At 43.1% G+C, this 19438-nt stretch overlaps 1 protein-coding gene across 1 annotated transcript; it reads left to right on the forward strand.

The window, feature by feature from the left end:
• Positions 1 to 1279: 1279 nt before the first annotated feature.
• znf16l (zinc finger protein 16 like) lies at positions 1280 to 13821 on the forward strand. The gene is made up of 3 exons (XM_086197857.1): positions 1280 to 2139; positions 10458 to 10694; positions 11257 to 13821. Exons 1-3 carry the CDS (start codon positions 1422 to 1424, stop codon positions 11961 to 11963), a joined length of 1662 nt encoding a protein of 553 aa, XP_086053983.1. The 5' UTR covers positions 1280 to 1421; the 3' UTR covers positions 11964 to 13821.
• The last annotated feature ends 5617 nt before the right edge of the window (positions 13822 to 19438 follow it).

Raw genomic sequence — 19438 nt, forward strand, 5'->3', positions numbered from 1 at the left:
TTGACACTTTTGGCAATGTATGAGGAGCAGCTGCCAGGAATTTCTTACCTCAATAGAACCATTCCTCTCTAGAACTAATCCAACATGGTCTCCTAAACCTTTTCTTACAGACTGTAGTACTCTGTGTTTCCACCTCACGAACTCAGGAACAGACTCAGCATTTCCTTTCCACTGCTGAGTTCCTCTGTGAGCTGCAGCTGCAGCATCTATGATGTTGGAGTTACCACACAGGAATTTAAACAGCAGCCATAAGATAAATACAAATGATAGGTTATATAGGTTTTATAGGAGTGTAGGGAATATATTTATACAGATTTATACAGAAAAAGTTAAGGACAAGTGAATATATGTAAGATAAATATAAATAAGAATGAGTTATATTCAGATTAAGTTTACATAGAAGACAGAAAACTGATATTTTACACTGCAGACATGAAGTCTGGTGTCTCAATATGTGTCAGTGGAAAATGAATAAAGTACAAAGGCATAAACAAATCTTCAACAGAATATCTTGTTTTATGTGTCCTAATAATCTGTTTTTGCTACTCCATATAGTTACCTTGAATGATGCCATTAGTTAATCATTTAAAACTTCATCTTTTCACTTGATAGACATATACATTATGAGAGATGTGTTTCAACCATCAAACATTAATTTGAACTGTTTTATGATTCCATGGATTGTGTTGTAATTGATGCAACATGAATACCCTATAGATAAATAACAGTTACAAACAGAAGGCTCTTTCCCTGTTTTAAAAATAAATGTATTCATAAATATATTAAGCCATTAACAAATACATTGCGTTAGAAGGCTGGGAATTTTTTTTACAATACTTTTCAGGGGTGTTTAATTAAAAAAAATAGATAATTACAAACTTAAGAGCTAATGGGAAAGTAAGACAACATTGAGCATTTGTTAAAATATTTACAATTAGATACTTCCCTTCCAATCAACTATTTTGTACAATCTTGCAAACTGCTCTTCTAATTGGTCTTAATAATCCGTGTGTTGTTGATCATCCACAAGCAGAGAATGGCATAGGGACACAAAAATGTATCATTCCATAATGATCATATATTACTTGTCACGATTAATTTATCCAGTAGTCATTAGAGGGCGCTACATGCGAACTCATCCCTGAACGCTGCCCAGTTCAGCCATTACTGGTTTATTTAGGTTGTCAAGTCTTATGATAACTATAGAGTTTCCGTTTAATACTTTCAAAATAAACATCAGTTTCACGATTCTTTCCGGCTTATTGACGCAATAATGCTGTTGTTTTGAAGGCAGATTCGCTTAATTTCCGGTATAGCTGACGCTTGCCGCTGTCACAATTGATGTGGTCTGTGAGCATCATCCAAACATTAGCTCGCTGGGTTTGCTGCTAGCTAGTATAACTCTCCAGAAAACCTCCTTTATGAGTCGTAAAAGAACTCCCGGTTTCTCTGAAACAAACCAAACACCGGAGCTCCACGCAACCTTCATGGAGCCAACTGGCTCAACGAGCCGCACTGACGGCGATTACCTTGAGTTGGAGACCGACGAAGAGCTGCTCTGCTCAGTGAGCGACATAACTGAGCATCTCGGCAGGAACATCACCGTGGTGCTGGAGACTGCGCTGTCTGAAATCCGCAAAATGGTCAGTATCCGGATCCGAGTCCTGAAGATGGAGCTGCGAGAGAAGAGCGAGGAGATTGCGGTGTTAAAGGCGAGACTGAACAGGGATCCATTCCCCGGTGCTGCTGTAGTGGAGCCGTCCTCCGATGCTGCCTTCAAGAAACACGACCCGAGCAGCAGGGTGAACAGCGTGGACCCCCGCAGAGCGAAGGCGCTGATGCCCGGAGTCAAAAAGGAGAACATCGATGCCATCTGCGACTACCTGATGAAGGACAAGAACTCGCGAGGCTGCCCGGACGTGGACGGTGACCAGAGCAGCCAAGCTAGCAACGACAGGGACACACACTCCCTCCACCTGTGGCAGGACAGCGGTCTAGCTGGCTCCGTTTCCGGACCCGCGGACCCCGAGTCTGCCCAGGAAGACCTGTTCAGCATGCTGCCCTCCAGCAGCAACAGTAGCAAGCGCATGTACGACTACGAGTGGATCGCGCCCATGGACTACTCCTCAGACCTCAAAGGTATAAGCTCGCGTGTGTGTGTGTGTGTGTGTGTGTGTGAGAGAGAGAGAGAGAGAGAGAGAGAGAGAGAGAGAGAGAGAGAGAGACTTAACAGAGAACAATTCCTATACTGTTAAAACGGAGACACTCTTGGACGTACTACGTGAGAGACGCAGTAAAAACCGACATGGATTATAGAAATATATAGTTATATATATATAGTAATATGTAGTTAGTTATATAGTAATAGATATAGTTTTCCTACATGTTTAAATCATATTACCCAGTCATGATTTTGACTGTGGGCATGTACACACCAACACACACAACAATTGAAATGTTATAAATTAATATATCAGATACCACTACAATGGAAGTTAGAACTCTTAAAATGTCAAAATTTCAACCCTATGCCGATAAGACATGCCCACAATGTAGTTATAACTAAAAGATCATAGTTACATTAAACACTATTGTAGGTTTAAATAATAAAGTAATTCTGGACAAATTGAGTATGACAGTGTTAAGATGTGAGGATGAGTGTCCCTTAAACAGCCAAACATCACAAAGAAAATTAATCTCCCACAAATTAAAGAATCTAAAGGTCAAAGAAAGTTAAAAAGGATCCCTCCAGGTTTTCACCTTACTATTAAATGCAGAAAGCTCCATTCATCAATCAGTTCTTCCATCAAACTTATCTCCTCGCCTGATGTCCAAATCCAAATAAGCTTGCATGTCCTAACAGAACTTCCATACCAAGACATACATTGCCTAATCAACATTATTCTTTTAGTATTGTTATACAAAATAACACTTCAGCCCTCCATCTTGTTTTTCTGCTTTAATAAACAGCACCACTCTGCCATTACAACCCGCATTGTGGTAGAAGATGAAATTATTTTCATTGTCTTGTTCTACCTGTTGACTTACTTGACTGAAAGTAAAGACAGCCCCACTCTGCCATTTCAACCTGTGTTCGAAAGGCCAGTTGATTTGCATAAATGTGAAGTCTACATTTTTCCTCAGCGGTTGAAAATCTATACTGTTGTCACATAGCAATTTAGAGCTTCCTACCATCACTCACAATACAATGTCATGACTCTAAATGTTTCACTGTTAATGTTGCATTTTTTTTTAAACTGTGGTCTGTTGTTCAGAAGGTCATAAAAAAGCACATTTCCTCAACTCCACATTTAGTTGTAATGCACATATCCCTGGGTATGGACCAGTGACAATTAAATTATATGGTACACGTTTTATATAATCACTGCCCAAATGGATTGTTGTTTTTCCTCTATAGTGGTTTGTGCAGTTATGTTTCTAAGCGTAACTTGCAAGTTTGATCAAAAATACAAATATGTCAGACTTATAAATACATCCATCAACAGTTACATTTGTTAATAAACAGCTTTTGTCTTACACACAATAACCAAGATGGCTAGAAAGGGTCTAAGGATTCACTGTGGCAGTGGAACACCATAGTATTATTTCCAAGCCTGTTGTCATTTCGGTCTTTTGCAAGTGTTTAGAGAGTAAATAACTTCCACAGTGACCTTTACCACATTTCTAATGTCATTATCATTAATAAAGGCAGTGAAACACAGAAATGACCCAATGAAGCTGCAGGGTGAAGTAACTATGGTAAGACAACATGGACACAATGTCACTAATGTGTTTAACTTGATCCTTAAATGAACACAATTTGCATGTAATTTGAGGAACTCAAAACATGTGTGTTCTAGTCCATACTTAAACACACATAAAATCAGTCTTTCCATTTCAAACATTGAATAAATGTAATGTATAATATTTGAGGGCAGCACGGTGGTGCAGTGGTTAGCACTGTGGCCTCACAGCAAGAAGGTTCTGGGTTCGAGCCCCGGCTCAAGCACGGGGTCTTTTTGTGTGGAGTTTGCATGTTCTCCCTGTTCCTGTGTGAGTTCTCTCTGGTACTTCAGCTTCTTCCCACAGTCCAAAGACATGCAAGAGGGGACGAGGCTGATTGATACTCTAAATTGACCATAGGTGTGGCTGTGAGGGCTAATGGCTGGCACCTGTCCAGGGTGTATCCCACCTTTCGCCCAAAGACAGATGGGAAAGGCCCCCCCGACCCTCAGTCGGATAAGCAGTCAAAAATGGATGGATGGATATAATTGAAAGAAATATATTATAGGGATGAATGACAATTGAAGCCTATCCCAGAAGCCTTCAGGCAAGAGGCGGGGTTCACCCTGAACGGGTCACCAGTCCATTGCAGGGCCAATACATATAGACAGACAACCATTCACACTCACAGAGTAGAGTATGAGTAGAGTATAGAGTATGGATTCACCTTGTCCCCTTTTACATGTCTTTGGACTGTGGGAGGAAGCTGGAGTACCTGGAGAGAACCCACACAGGCACAGGGAGAACATGCAGACTCCACACAGAAAGATCCCATGCCCGAGTCGGGACTTAAACCCGGAACCTTGTTTCTGTAAGGCGGCAGTGCTAACCACTGCACCACTGTGCCTCCCAATAATAATAATAATAATAATAATGATGATATTTTATTTATAGTCACCTTTCAAGGCTATCAAGGTCACCTAACAGAGCAGAATGAAACACAAAGATTATTAAAAAGACAAAAGACAGACATTTTATTCAACTTCAATGTGGGAAAGGCACTTTCTGGGGGTTAAAGTTGATGGGTCACACTGGAAAAAAGACTTATCATACGTGTCTCTTTGTGTTAAATCTTGATATATTTTCAGGATGAAATCGCATTGCTGTGACTGGTTTACATGTATTTAATGGAGTTAGGAGCACACATTTGTCTGTTTTCAAAATTATACACAGTAGTTGTACACATTTGTAAATTGTATTTAAGATAAGATAAGATAGGTACTTTATTTGTCCCAAACTGGGAAATTCTCTAAATTTATATATATTTGTCCTTTTCACACTTTTGTGACTGTGTGAGGAAAGAGGAATGCTTCATATCGTGAGTTGTGTATTCCTCCTGAATTCTCAGTGAATGGTTGTTGATTAGTGAAGATGGATCAATGTAAAACAGAACCGAAAATGCAAGTTCCTCCTGTCAATTGAAACCACAAGCTATTAAGTGTATTAGCAACTTGTTATGCTAACTTTGTTTTAAGCTAGTGTCTGGCTCACTCGGTCATATTATTGGAATTCACAGAACTGTTGCGTTGTACTTGCCGTGGAAGGCAGAAATACGTCGGAAAACTAAACGCTGTCGTATCTGGGTTACTGCGTCTGGACCTCTTCAAGCGTTAATTTCTGATGACGACTGGCCAGTTTGACGACCTGCTAGCGAGGATCTGTGACGGAATTTCACGAATAGATACCAATTTATTCAACTGGTTCTTGTTATTTTGACACGTAGTGTCATATAGCACCGGGTTTCCACACACAGCCACAATCAACTTGTCCGCCATTTTGTCAGTCACCAGCCGTGACGTCGGGACATCCTCAACGCTGATTGGCTGTCTTGACACGAATTTTTCACCAAAGTTCAATATTTTCACTTGCGCGAATGGGGAATATTTCGCCTTGCGAATTCGCGTTCAGTGTGAACGACTCCGCAGCCACTCGTTGTGTGTAAGAACTATATCTATCTATCTATCTATATCTATATCTCTAGGTATAGATATAGATAGATAGATAGATAGATAGATAGATAGATATCTCACAGGTCATATCATCATCACAATATTGAACAGTTTAATTGCACATTGCATGTTTTCCTGATATCGCCCAGCTCTAATATCAAGCTCCCTGAACATTATTTACTTTGAGAATGATACTGGTGATTTCATCCATTCATCTTATCAGAATGAGACAGGTCAATATGATGATGAAAATCTGATTGAGTAAGAAGTGACAGTATCTATTTTTTCTTGTTCTTCTGAGGAAAACAGCCAACATAGCCTCTGTTTCACAAAAAATACAATCATCACCCCGCTACTACTACCACCACGACACATGTATTTTATTTACAGTAGTTGACAGTGACAATTTACAGCATTTTAGCTGCACCAGAGTTAGCTATAACTTGCTTTACATCTATAAACACCTCAAATAACAACAAGATATCAAAACATTAAAACATGACAACTATGGCAACCATGAGTCTCTTCTATCCCATCTGCTCTTGCATGATGAGTACACGATTGGGTTAATTTTTGTCATGTTTTCATTGTGCATTTAAAATCAGTAAAACTATGGCACTCTGATGTATTTGATTTGATACTGAGTTTCAAGAATTAAGATACTCTAACATAGAGGAATTGTTTGCCAAACTCTGAGGAGATACATTGTTTAAGCTAGGCAACTCTGTCGGTTGTTCTAGTTCCCTCATTATCTGAGCGTAATTAGGGCCTGAGCCAGAAGGTACTTCTGGCGAAGACCCTATTATGTTTGCTCGGCAGAGCAACACATTAGCAGCACTAAAAACACTAAAAACACACACTAAACAGTGTCCCAGGCCCCCCCGACACCCATGAGGCAACTGGGTCAGACGGCCCGGAGCCAGTTTTCACATACACACCCATTCAAAACCTGGTATTATACTTCGAAGCGAAGTAAAATCTGGTCAACTGGACGTAAGTTTATCTTGAAGACGTTTCACCTCTCATCCGAGAGGCTTCTTCAGTTCTAGTGAAGAGTGTGGAAGCTCCAGCTTATAAACCTATGTGGGAGTGGTCAGTGCTATTGTGGTGGAAACGACCCTCCCGAGACTCACCTGGCCTCTCCAAACGACAGTCGTTGTGCGGTGTCAGGGAGTTTCAGGGGTGGTCGTTAGGGGGTTTCACCGACCACTCAGATGCTAATGGGCTGTGCTGGCATCAGCCGTTCCACATGGGTCTTTCAGCTGAACTCTTTGGGGAAGCTTTGAAAGGACTTGGTTGTAAATAGGTGAAAGGAAATGTCGCAGTCCACCTCCTCTGTTCAAAGACATTTCCTTTCACCTATTTACAACCAAGTCCTTTCAAAGCTTCCCCAAAGAGTTCAGCTGAAAGACCCATGTGGAACGGCTGATGCCAGCACAGCCCATTAGCATCTGAGTGGTCGGTGAAACCCCCTAACGACCACCCCTGAAACTCCCTGACACCGCACAACGACTGTCGTTTGGAGAGGCCAGGTGAGTCTCGGGAGGGTCGTTTCCACCACAATAGCACTGACCACTCCCACATAGGTTTATAAGCTGGAGTTTCCACACTCTTCACTAGAACTGAAGAAGCCTCTCGGATGAGAGGTGAAACGTCTTCAAGATAAACTTACGTCCAGTTGACCAGATTTTACTTCGCTTCGATCTATGATGACCTGGATGAATGAGAACCTACACAGACATCTGGTATTATACTGTTCTTACTCTCAATGAGTGCGCGCTGTATGCGCATAATGTGCATAACGCGCATAATCTAATTTGACCCCCTGAACATGCATGAAATTCGCTGAAATTCGGCACAATCGTTCAATATGTCTCAACATTCACTAATCAAAAACAAAAACGCCACAAAAGTCTATAGCGCCACCTAGGGAGCCACACAAAAAAAAGATAATTTTTTTTTATTTCGCGCACTATAACTCCTCACACAAAACTCCCACAAACATGGGACCAACACCGTTGGACTCGTCTCATCAAGACGAACAATTCTTACACTCTGACCCCTCACCTATCTCCAACAGAATGTCCACAAATTGGACAAAACTGTCAAAATCAGGACTTTTTTTACTCCCCGAACAAAATCTATCTCCTCCTAAACCGTAAATGCCAGGGCTTCCAAACTTTCACACATTTCTCTCCCAACTGTGCTGATTAAAAGTTGTTCAAGGTTAATATACTACGCGCTCGGTTTGGATTTTATGAGCCGTCAAAGTGGGGGAGACACTTTTCGCCTTACAATGGAAGTCTATGGGGAGAGCGTGTCCTCTCAGGGTACATACTCTCAAACAAATGCTTCTCACATCTACACCATACATTCCACAGCTTTTAAAAACACACCACTGTATTCCTGACAAAAATCCCTACAAAAATATGGTATTTTGTGTGACTTTTGACCAACGTATGCCGACTTATTCACCTTTTACACACTACATTTCTCTTAATCCTCCACTCTCTCCACTCTAGCACAGATACGACACAGTGCAGCGGGGGAGGGGTTCTTAAAGGGCCAGCTGGCAGCTCTGCTCTCAGCTCTGCTCTCCACTCTGACACAGATGGCAGAGAGCGAGCAGAGAAGGGAGGGGCTCTTAAAGGGCCGGCTCTCAGCTCTGCACTCACACTGTGCAGCGCACTGAGGCTCGTATCTCCTAAACTACAAGGCCTAGGGATTTGCCGATTACACCGTTGGATTCGGGCCGGTGTCGGGGCTCAGGCCCTAACAACGCTGCTTGCAGCTTTAATTAGGGCCTGAGCCAGAAGGTACTTCTGGCGAAGACCCTATTATGTTTGCTCGGCAGAGCAACACATTAGCAGCACTAAAAACACTAAAAACACACACTAAACAGTGTCCCAGGCCCCCCCAACACCCATGAGGCAACTGGGTCAGACGGCCCGGAGCCAGTTTTCACATACACACCCATTCAAAACCTGGTATTATACTGTTCTTGCTCTCAATGAGTGCGCGCTATATGCGCATAATGCGCATAACGCGCATAATCTAATTTGACCCCCTGAACATGCATGAAATTCGCTGAAATTTGGCACAATCGTTCGGTATGTCTCAACATTCACTAATCAAAAACAAAAACGCCACTAAAGTCTATAGCGCCACCTAGGGAGCCACACAAAAAAAAGATAATTTTTTTTAATTTCGCGCGCTATAACTCCTCACACAAAACTCCCACAGACATGGGACCAACACCGTTGGACTCGTCTCATCAACACGAACAATTCTTACACTCTGACCCCTCACCTATCTCCAACAGAATGTCCACAAATTGGACAAAACTGTCAAAATCAGGACTTTTTTTACTCCCCGAACAAAATCTATCTCCTCCTAAACCGTAAATGCCAGGGCTTCCAAACTTTCACACATTACTCTCCCAACTGTGCTCTTCAAAAATCTTTAAAGGCTAATATACTACGCGCTCGGTTTGGATTTTATAAGCCCTCAAAGTGGGGGAGACACGTTTTACGCTTACAATGGAAGTCAATGGGGAGGCCGTGTCCTCTCATGGTACATACTCTCGAACAAATGCTTCTCACGTCTATACCATACATCGCACAGCTTTTAAAAACATATCACTGTATTCCTGACAAAAATCCCTACAAAAATATGGTATTTTGTGTTACTTTCCACCAACGTAGGCCGAGTTATTCAGCTTTTACACACTACATTTCTCTTAATCCTCCACTCTCTCCACTCTAGCACAGATCAAAGAAAGTGCAGCGGGGGAGGGGTTCTTAATGGGCCAGCTGGCAGCTCTGCTCTCAGCTCTGCTCTCAGCTCTGACAGAGATGGCAGAGATTTGTTTACTGTAGTCATGGAAACCACAATTGGCACTTCTCTGCCCTCATGTACATACTCTCAAACAAACACTTGTCGCTTCTAAATTAAAACACTCACACCTTCAGAAAACACACCATTGAATTCCTGAGAAAAAACTCTACGAACTGACGTCTTTACATTACACTTTTGACCAACATATGCAGAGTTATGACTGTGTTTCACAGTAAAACTGCCAAATCCTCCTCTGCTCTCCACTCTGACACAGATGGCAGAGAGCGAGCAGAGAAGGGAGGGGTTCTTAAAGGGCCGGCTCTCAGCTCTGCAGTCACGCTGTGCAGCGAACTGAGGCTCGTATCTCCTAAACTACAAGGCCTAGGGATTTGCCGATTACACCGTTGGATTGGGGCCGGTGTCAAGGACGCGGCCGTAGGCCGCGCGGGGGCTCAGGCCCTAACAACGCTGCTTGCAGCTTTAATTAAAAACTCTTTTTTGATCACTTTTTACACTAAACAAGTATCAGCAAGGGATGCAAAATTTTCAAAGGTTAAAAGGTAATACCTCTGAATGTACATTAATGGTAACCTGGTTGCTTATTGTCCAGTGTTTGCAAAGGAACAAATGTTGTTTTACCTGCTTCTGACAATCTTGTGATACAGTATGAGATATATGAGAAGATCATAGAGTGCATGTGCAGCTTTCCTGCATTTACAGTTAGCTAAATTGCAAATGAATGTAAAAGTTCTGAAATTAAATGTTTCAATATTCCCTACTTGTGTCACCTACTTGTGTCATATTTTTTATAAGATAACTGTAAAACAGCTGGAATTAAAAAAATGTAAAACATTAAGAAAAAAATGTTTTCTTATTTGATCATTCCAGTCATGAAGGAGCCTGAGTGTGAGAACACCCCAACTGGAGAGATGAGGGATGATGATGATGATGATGATGATGATGATGATGATATTCAAGAGGAGTCAGGAAGGGCAGGGGGTGGACTTGACCAGGCCCATGCGCCACTTGCACATGTTCAGCCACCAGACTTCTCCATTGAGCAGCAGAGCTCTCCTGGGGAGGGTGGGAGTCCACTGGAGGGTAGCAACGACCAGCCTGAGACAGGTGGGTGAGACGGGATAGGACAAAGTGATGTCAGAAACAGACAGACAGATAGTTGGTGACAGTTTATCAGCTCTGGCTGGATGAACACCCTGTTAGATCAGCACTTGGAATATTGTGCCCTCAGGACTCTAGGCTGAAACCTTACTCTAACTGTGAGTGGGTGAAGTGTGATATAGTCCCTTTCACAATGACACCATGCTTCACTCAGGAGGTCTTCAAACTTTTGCCCAGGTTAAATTACAAAATTTATGTGTATTACAAAGTGTTAACTGTTTTAGTCAGTATTATGGGTTGATAGAGAGTGTGATACTAGGAGTTACTGGCAGTTACAGGATGTTACCTGGCTGTTACTGGCTTTTATTGGGTTTAAGTGGGCGTGTTAGTGGGTATTACTGGGTGAGTTAATGGATGGTACTCAGATTATTATATGTGCTAGTGTGTGTATGTTACCGGGAGGTTCATTGGTATTAGTGAGTTGTACAGGGTGTGTTGCTGGATATTAGTGTTTGCTCTGGTATATTTTGCCCTGTCATCTGCTAATGTGGTGATATTGTGGTTACAGGCCAGCAGTTCCCTGGCCACACCTACATCTGCTCTCTGTGTGGAACTTTCTGCCCTGACTCTGTGTTTCTGGAAGAACACATGAAGTTGATACACTCGGATGCCGCTGGGGTCCAATCTCTCCAAGCCCTTCAGTCCACCTCCACAGCTCGGCCCACCATGGGGAATGACAGCAGTGACCCTAGGAGAAGTGATGCGGGCCAGAATGAGATGTGCTCAGGACCAGCAGTTGGCATTGGCATCAGCCGTGGTGGTGGGGTGTTAAAAAAGGAGATCAAATTAGAGGGTGCCTATGAGTGTGGGGACTGTGGTCGTCATTTTAATTACCTTGGTAACCTGCGGCAGCATCAGCGGATCCACACTGGAGAGAAGCCCTTCATGTGTCCGGAGTGTGGGGAACGGTTCCGCCATGCTGCTCGCTTAAAAAGCCACAGGCTGGTACACAGCGGTGCCCAGAGTCCCTTCCCCTGCCCCCAGTGTGGGAAAGGTTTCTCAGTACTGTCGGGACTTAAGCGGCATCAACGAGTGCACACCGGTGAGAGCCCGTATGCCTGTCCGCAGTGTGGCCGGTGCTTCAAAGAGCTGGGGAACCTCTACACCCACCAGAGGATCCACAGTGGGGCCACACCATACTGCTGTCAACAGTGTGGACGCAGCTTCCGCCACCTGGGCACATACAAGAGCCACCGCTGCACACCACAACAGTAATCCACCTGACAACTTACGCCATGATGGTCAAAGAAAAGCTGAGATGCAGATGATGATTGTGCTCTGGACCCAGAGAATGGCCGGCACCTAAGCTTTTTGTTTTCTGTCATGACATTCTCTTCTGGTTGTAGGGTTAAACAAAACCACTGTGTGACCAAACAGTCTTCATTCAAGTGAGACCTGGATGCTATGTAATTACCCACAGTGAGCTGAGTGATGGTTAGATGTCCAGCAGTGATACTGTGCTGAGATTGGCCTTAAGATGTCACGTTGCTGTCCATTCATTGGATTCAATAAGAACCCTTCCTTAATGTGATCCCATCAGTGCAGATGCTCTAAAACAACATTTTTGCATGTTTTTGCCCTTTAAGTCACGTTTTTCTCAGTAGTGACTGATAAATCAAGTGTCTCTGGCCTTGGACAAATTACAGAATATTTAGTAACGTCATGACACGTCTGATTCCTAAAAGACAAGTTAATAAACACCAGAAGTCCTTGTTCACCTTCATGGTTGACATTGTATGAGCCCCAATTGATGCCATCTACTGGAGTGGAAAGATTATCTTCACACAATCTTAGGTTAAGTTAGCATCTGCATGGAAGAAGAGCAGCTGCTGTTCTTTCACCTAAATATGTCCAGAATGGTTGATATTGATCATTAGAATGGCTCCAGATATGTTTATATTCATGAAAAATATGTGTTTATTACAAGTTGACTGTCATATCTACCATCATGTTGGAGCCAGGTCCTCTGAACCACTGTATTTGGAGGTTCAAGCTGAAAGTGAAATCCCTGAGATGTTTTTCATATCCCTCAAAGCCCAGGACAACTACCGTGAGCACCATGAATGTGAAGCTGGAAGTGGGGTGTTGGCTGTGAAGGATGTTAAAGCCTTGACAATCTGCATGTAAGATTTTGGGACTGGAGGCATTCTCGGTTTCACCTGTGTGATTGTAGGAGTGCTCATTTTTCTGCCCCTGGTATATCTATTTTTAGTTTTGAAGATGGCTTACATCACCCCAGCAGTTTGTCTTATTACCTTTCTAAAGATACTGTTCCCTACTCTGCTGAATCCTAGAGGCTCTGGGTGGTTTGTTGAGGTTGTCATGGCAGTGTACATGATCCTGCCTGATAAATGTTTAACTTGATGTAGGTGGGTCTGCATTATGGTAACATTCTTATTGACAGTTCAACTTACAGTTGATGTCTTCATTAAGGGTCCAGGATGACTTGACTCAGTGGTGACAGGTGGCCCTTTTTCTTGGCGGAGGTCTGATATGTGGTGTTCCTCGTGTCACAGTGTGTCATATTCTTTATTAACCTGTGTATTCTGCTGTCATTTTATATATTTGATGAAAAAGAAGCCACATTGAATGTTTGTGCCAAATAACACCTGAACACCTGCTCTTTGGATTGGTTCAGAGAAACAATAACAGCTACATCAACAACAGCGATGTATCTGGAAATGACTGCTAACCACCGACAAGCTGCTTTCAAATTAAACACCTGTCTTCATGATGCTAATCAGAGTGTGTATGAGTGTTAATCCTGTAACAACTGCAGTATATTAATCTACATTTCAAAGGGAAATATGGTTAGAAACAATGGAAACGAGGTACTGAGAGTATGTAATGTCATTCAAGATCAAGGCACTGATTTATATATTTCCATACATTGGAATTATTGTAGTGATTTCTTCAATACCTTTGCCTGTGTCCCTGGAGTGATGGGATCCAAACAGGGGGGCACAGATTTTTGAGTACACTGGTCAAGTAGAGTAATGTGTGCATAAATGATACATTCATATGAACAATTGAATATTCAAGTGCTAGCATTCTGTTATTCATTATTTGCATACCTGATGCAATAATTAATTCCTTCACACATGACATTGTGCTTTGAAAAGGTCAAGTCAATTTTATTTGTATAGCACCAAATGACAACAAGGGCTGCATGGTGGTGCAGTGGTCAGCACTGTGGCCTCACAGCAAGAAGGTTCCCGGTTTGAGTCCCAGCTTGGGCACGGGATCTTTCTGTGTGGAGTCTCCATGTTCTCCCTGTACCTGTGTGGGTTCTCTCTGTTACTCCGGCTTCCTCCCACCGTCCAAAGACATGCAATTTGGGACTAGGCTGATTGATACTCTAAACTGACTGTAGGTATGAATGTGAGTGTGAATGGTTGTTCATAGGCTCCAGTTCCCCCCCCCCCCCCGTGACCCTTTTACAGGAATAAGCAGAAGACGATGGATGGAAATGACAACAAAAGTCTTCTCATGACACTTTACAAATAGAGTAGGTCTAGTACCTCACTCCTTCAATGAATTTACACCCAACAATTCTCCATGACCAAGCACATCCTGCAAGAGCGGTGAGGAAAACCTTCCTTGTAAGAGTCAGGAACGTAAAGCAGATCTAGGCTCAATGGGGACGGCCTTCTGCCTTGCCGATTGGGGGGAAAGACAGCAGGAGGGTGGGGCAGAAACAAAGAGATAATGAGAGAGAGAAAAACGGAAGAGACTGATGGACAGACGGGGACATGAGCAGGTGGTGCTTTGGGTGGCTGCTTGAGCCTCTTTAGGTCTGTAGCTTCCTCCAGCAGCACCCGGGATCTGGGATGAGGGGAGCCTGAAGGCTCCGGAGAAGAAGATGAGTTAGTAATACGCATGAGTATGATTTATGTATGACACATTCAGGAGGACAGAGAGGAAAGAGAGGAGGAGAGAGAAGCCCAGTGCACCATGGGAGATCCCCCAGCAGTCTGAGCCTATAGCAGCATATTTATGGGTTAGTTTAAGCAGCCCCAACTATAAGCTTGATCAAAAAGGAATAGAGAGGGTGTCTGCATCCTGAACCAAAACTGGGAGACAGTTCCACAGAAGGGGAGCTTGATAGCTGAAGGCTCTAGCTCCCATTCTACTTTCAGAAACTCTCGGAACCACATAGTAACCCATCCTGGGAGCGAAGCTGGATACTAGGGCACCATGAGCTCTGTCAAATATGAAAGTGCCTGATTGTTGAGCATTTTGGACCAGCTGGAGTCTTTAGGGACTTATTGGTGCAGCCTGATAGAAGGGAATTGCAGTAATCCAGCCTGGAAGTGACAAAAGCATGGACTAGTTTTTCTGCATCTTTTTGAGACAGGATGTGCCTGATCTTAGTGATGTTACGTAGATGAAAGTAATCAGTCCTGAAGATTTACTTAATGTGGAAGTTGAAGGACAGAGCCTGATCAAAGAGAACTCCTTGGTTCCCTATGTAGTTCTGGGGGCCAGGGTGATGCAATCCAGGGTACCTATCTCATCAGGTAGGGTGTTTCTAAGGTGTTTTGGGCCCAGTTTAATAACTTCAGTTTTGTCAGAGTTTAATAAAAGGGAATTATGGGTCATCCATGTTTTTATTTCCTTCAGACAGGCTTCCAGTTTAGTCAGCTGATTTGTTTCATGTGGATGCATTGATAAGTAGTTTCCTTACAATGTGACCAAGAAGAAGCAGATACAGTGTGAAGATGACTGGTCCGGTCCAAGCACAGACCCTTGTGGAACACCATAAGTGACTGTAGTGGTTTCAGAGGGGTTATCATTGATGATGTCTGTGTAGGTTCTCATTCATCCAGGTCATCGTAGATCGAAGCGAAGTAAAATCTGGTCAACTGGACGTAAGTTTATCTTGAAGACGTTTCACCTCTCATCCGAGAGGCTTCTTCAGTTCTAGTGAAGAGTGTGGAAGCTCCAGCTTATAAACCTATGTGGGAGTGGTCAGTGCTGTTGTGGTGGAAACGACCCTCCCAAGACTCACCTGGCCTCCCCAAACGACAGTCATTGTGCGGTGTCAGGGAGTTTCAGGGGTGGTCGTTAGGGAGTTTCACCGACCACTCAGATGCTAATGGGCTGTGCTGGCATCAGCCGTTCCACATGGGTCTTTCAGCTGAACTCTTTGGGGAAGCTTTGAAAGGACTTGGTTGTAAATAGGTGAAAGGAAATGTCGCAGTCCACCTCCTCTGTTCAAAGATGGTTTCTCTATCCTGACGTGGATGGCTTCTTTAACTCCTCTTTCAAACCAGACAACCAGACAACACTCTGAGACAAAGACTGGTTCACCCCAAAGATCCCACCCCTCACAGCCAGAAAAGCAATCTGGTATACCCTGTCAGATGCAGTGAGGCCTGCACGGATCTCTACATAGGGGAAACCAAACAGCCCCTCAACAAGCGCATGGCCCAACACAGAAGAGCCAACTCTGGAGGACAGGACTCAGCGGTTTTCCTCCACCTCAAGGAAGAAAGCCACTCTTTCCAGGACGACCATGTCCAAATCCTCGACAGAGAGGACAGATGGTTTGAAAGAGGAGTTAAAGAAGCCATCCACGTCAGGATAGAGAAACCATCTTTGAACAGAGGAGGTGGACTGCGACATTTCCTTTCACCTATTTACAACCAAGTCCTTTCAAAGCTTCCCCAAAGAGTTCAGCTGAAAGACCCATGTGGAACGGCTGATGCCAGCACAGCCCATTAGCATCTGAGTGGTCGGTGAAACTCCCTAACGACCACCCCTGAAACTCCCTGACACCGCACAATGACTGTCGTTTGGGGAGGGCAGGTGAGTCTCGGGAGGGTCGTTTCCACCACAATAGCACTGACCACTCCCACATAGGTTTATAAGCTGGAGCTTCCACACTCTTCACTAGAACTGAAGAAGCCTCTCGGATGAGAGGTGAAACGTCTTCAAGATAAACTTACGTCCAGTTGACCAGATTTTACTTCGCTTCGATCTTATCATTGATGAGTACAAACTGAGATCGACCTCGTAAATATGACCTAAATCAATTTATTGCAGTTTCTTTAATGCTAGTGACAGGTTCCAGTCTCTGTAGAAGGATATGGTGGTTAATGGTATCAAAAGCTGCACTAAGATCTGATAAGACCAGCACAGAGACCAGTCCCTCATCTGATGCCAGTAGGAGGTCATTGGTAACTCTGATGACTGCTGTTTCTGTGCTATGATGAACCCTGAAACCTGAAACTCTTCTAATAAGCTGTTGCTGTGGAGAAAGTCACAGAGCTGTTTAGCAACTGCTTTCTCCAGAATGTAAGAGAGAAAAGGAAGATTTGATATTGGTCTGTAGTTGGCCCAAACTTCTGGATCCAGGGTTGTTGTTTTTTGAAATGGGTTTAATTACTGTTAGCGGCACAGTGATGCAGTGGTTAGCACTTGCCTTACAGCAAGGAAGTTTAGGGTTCGAGTCCCGGCTCTGGCACGGGATCTTTCTGTGTGGAGTTTACATGTTCTTCCTGTGCCTGCGTGGGTTCTCTGCAGATACTCCAACTTCCTCCCACAGTCCAGAGACATGCAAGAAGGGACTAGGTTAAATGAATACTCAAAAATGACCGTAGGTATGGCTGTGAGAGTGAATGGTTGTCTATATGTGTTGGCCCTGTGATGGACTGGTGACCTGTCCAGGGTGTACCCCACCTCATGCCCGAAGGCTGCTGGTGGGACTGACTGTCAGAGATAGAATGAAAAGAACCCAGAAAACGTTCAGGTGTGTTCAGGTCTTTATTAAAAGAATTGTTTGAAGGGTACGCTATGTATTTCATTTTAAAATAATAATATTAGAATTTCATTCATATATATATTCAATATATTTATATATATATACATATATATTTATACATACATACAGTATACATATATATATATATATAATGAAATGATAATTATTTTTATTAGTTATTTTTGCTATTATCATCATTATATTATTGTTGCAATTGCTATATCATTATATTGCTCTCATTAAATTATGCTTGAAGGGTATACACTGCATTTGAGTATAATAATTACATAAATGACTATTATCATTATAATAGTTTTAATACTATCATTATCCATATTATTACTTTAAATATTAATCAAATTTATAATATATATCTATTATTAGAATCATATCAATATCATTATCATTTTTTTGTATTAATGTGGGGGGCTGCTCGGTGGTGCAGTGGTTAGCGCTGTCGTCTCACAGCAAGAAGGTTCCAGGTTCGAGCCCCAGCTCGGCACGGGATCCTTCTGTGTGAGTTTGCATGTTCTCCCCGTGCCTGCGTGGGTTCTCTCTGGTACTCCGGCTTCTTCCCACTATCCAAAGACATTCAATTTGGGACTAGGCTAATTGAATACTCTGAATTGACCGTAGGTATGAATGTGAGTGTGAATAGTTGTTTGTCTCTCTATGTTGGCCCTGCGATGGACTGGCGACCTGTCCCCGCCTCTCGCCCGTTGACGCTGGGATAGACTCCAGATATACTGGATGGTGGGAAGATGCAGTAGTACCCGGAGAGAACCCACGCAGGGATGGGGAGAACATGCAAACTCCACACAGAAAGATCCCATGCCCGAGCCGGGACTCAAATCGGGAACCTTCCTGCTGTGAGGCCACAGTGCTGACCACTGCACCACCGTGCAGCCCGTATTCAAAATTAAAAAAAAAAACCTATTCATTTCACTATGTTAAAGATATTTGTATTTGTATTTGTAACTTCCCTCTACTACCCCTATGGCCCTGTGCACATCTCCAATCATATTACCTCAATGAATTCAGCTGTTGCTTCACAGTCTTTAATCTGTGAGTAGCCTAGGTCCCTCAGTGTGCAGAGAGCCACTGTAATGAGTGACTCAGTGTCTGCACAGCCAGAGACACCTTAATCTTCTGGTTGTTGAAGTGGACATGCTTGTGTGTGATCTTGTTTGCAGCATGCAGTCCATTCTTCATCTGAACATCATTGAGACTAACGATGAATTTCCAGTTGATGGAGCCAGTGGTGTTCATTATTGGGCTGTATGCCTTCAAAATCAGAATGAGAATCAGAATCCTTTTTTCGTCACAGCTCAAAGAACTCAGGACAGACAGGAAAATGCAATGCATTACATGCAGTCATAACTATGTAAATATAACACACAACAATAATATAATTCAAAAAAATAAGCCTAGAACACTAACCAGCATTTACCTGTAACATGTTGCGTGCAAGCTTTAGCATGTGGCAGGCATCCATCATTACAAACACTCTCTCACCAGTCACTGGATGTGCAAATGAGGTCTTCAGGGGTTCGTGAGGGTTTACCTTGAGGTCACAGCCAAGTTTGTTGCACATGCAGATGTTGGATGCATGTCCATCCATTGTCATACATACCACTCTGAGACCACGAGCATGAAGTTCCTCCAATGCATGGACAACTAAGACCTTCAATTTTTTTGGTGAGAGTGCACTGGTCAGATAGTAAGCAACTGGAGCTTTCCAGTGCCCTTGCATGCCTCCCACCATAAACACAAGAGCCTCAGAGGCAACATCTGTCTCATTCAATCCATCCCCCAGATCCACAAACCCTGACATTGTTTGAGTTTGGGGATTGTACTGCACTGTTTTTTTTAATGACCATGGCATCCAAAATCAGTGTCACCAATCCATATTTTGTCTGATCTT

This window comes from Aulostomus chinensis, chromosome 24 (assembly GCF_037954235.1).
Source record: "Aulostomus chinensis isolate RoL2024-O1b breed Wild chromosome 24, RoL_Achi_v1.0, whole genome shotgun sequence".
NCBI classification, from domain to species: Eukaryota; Metazoa; Chordata; class Actinopteri; order Syngnathiformes; family Aulostomidae; genus Aulostomus; species Aulostomus chinensis.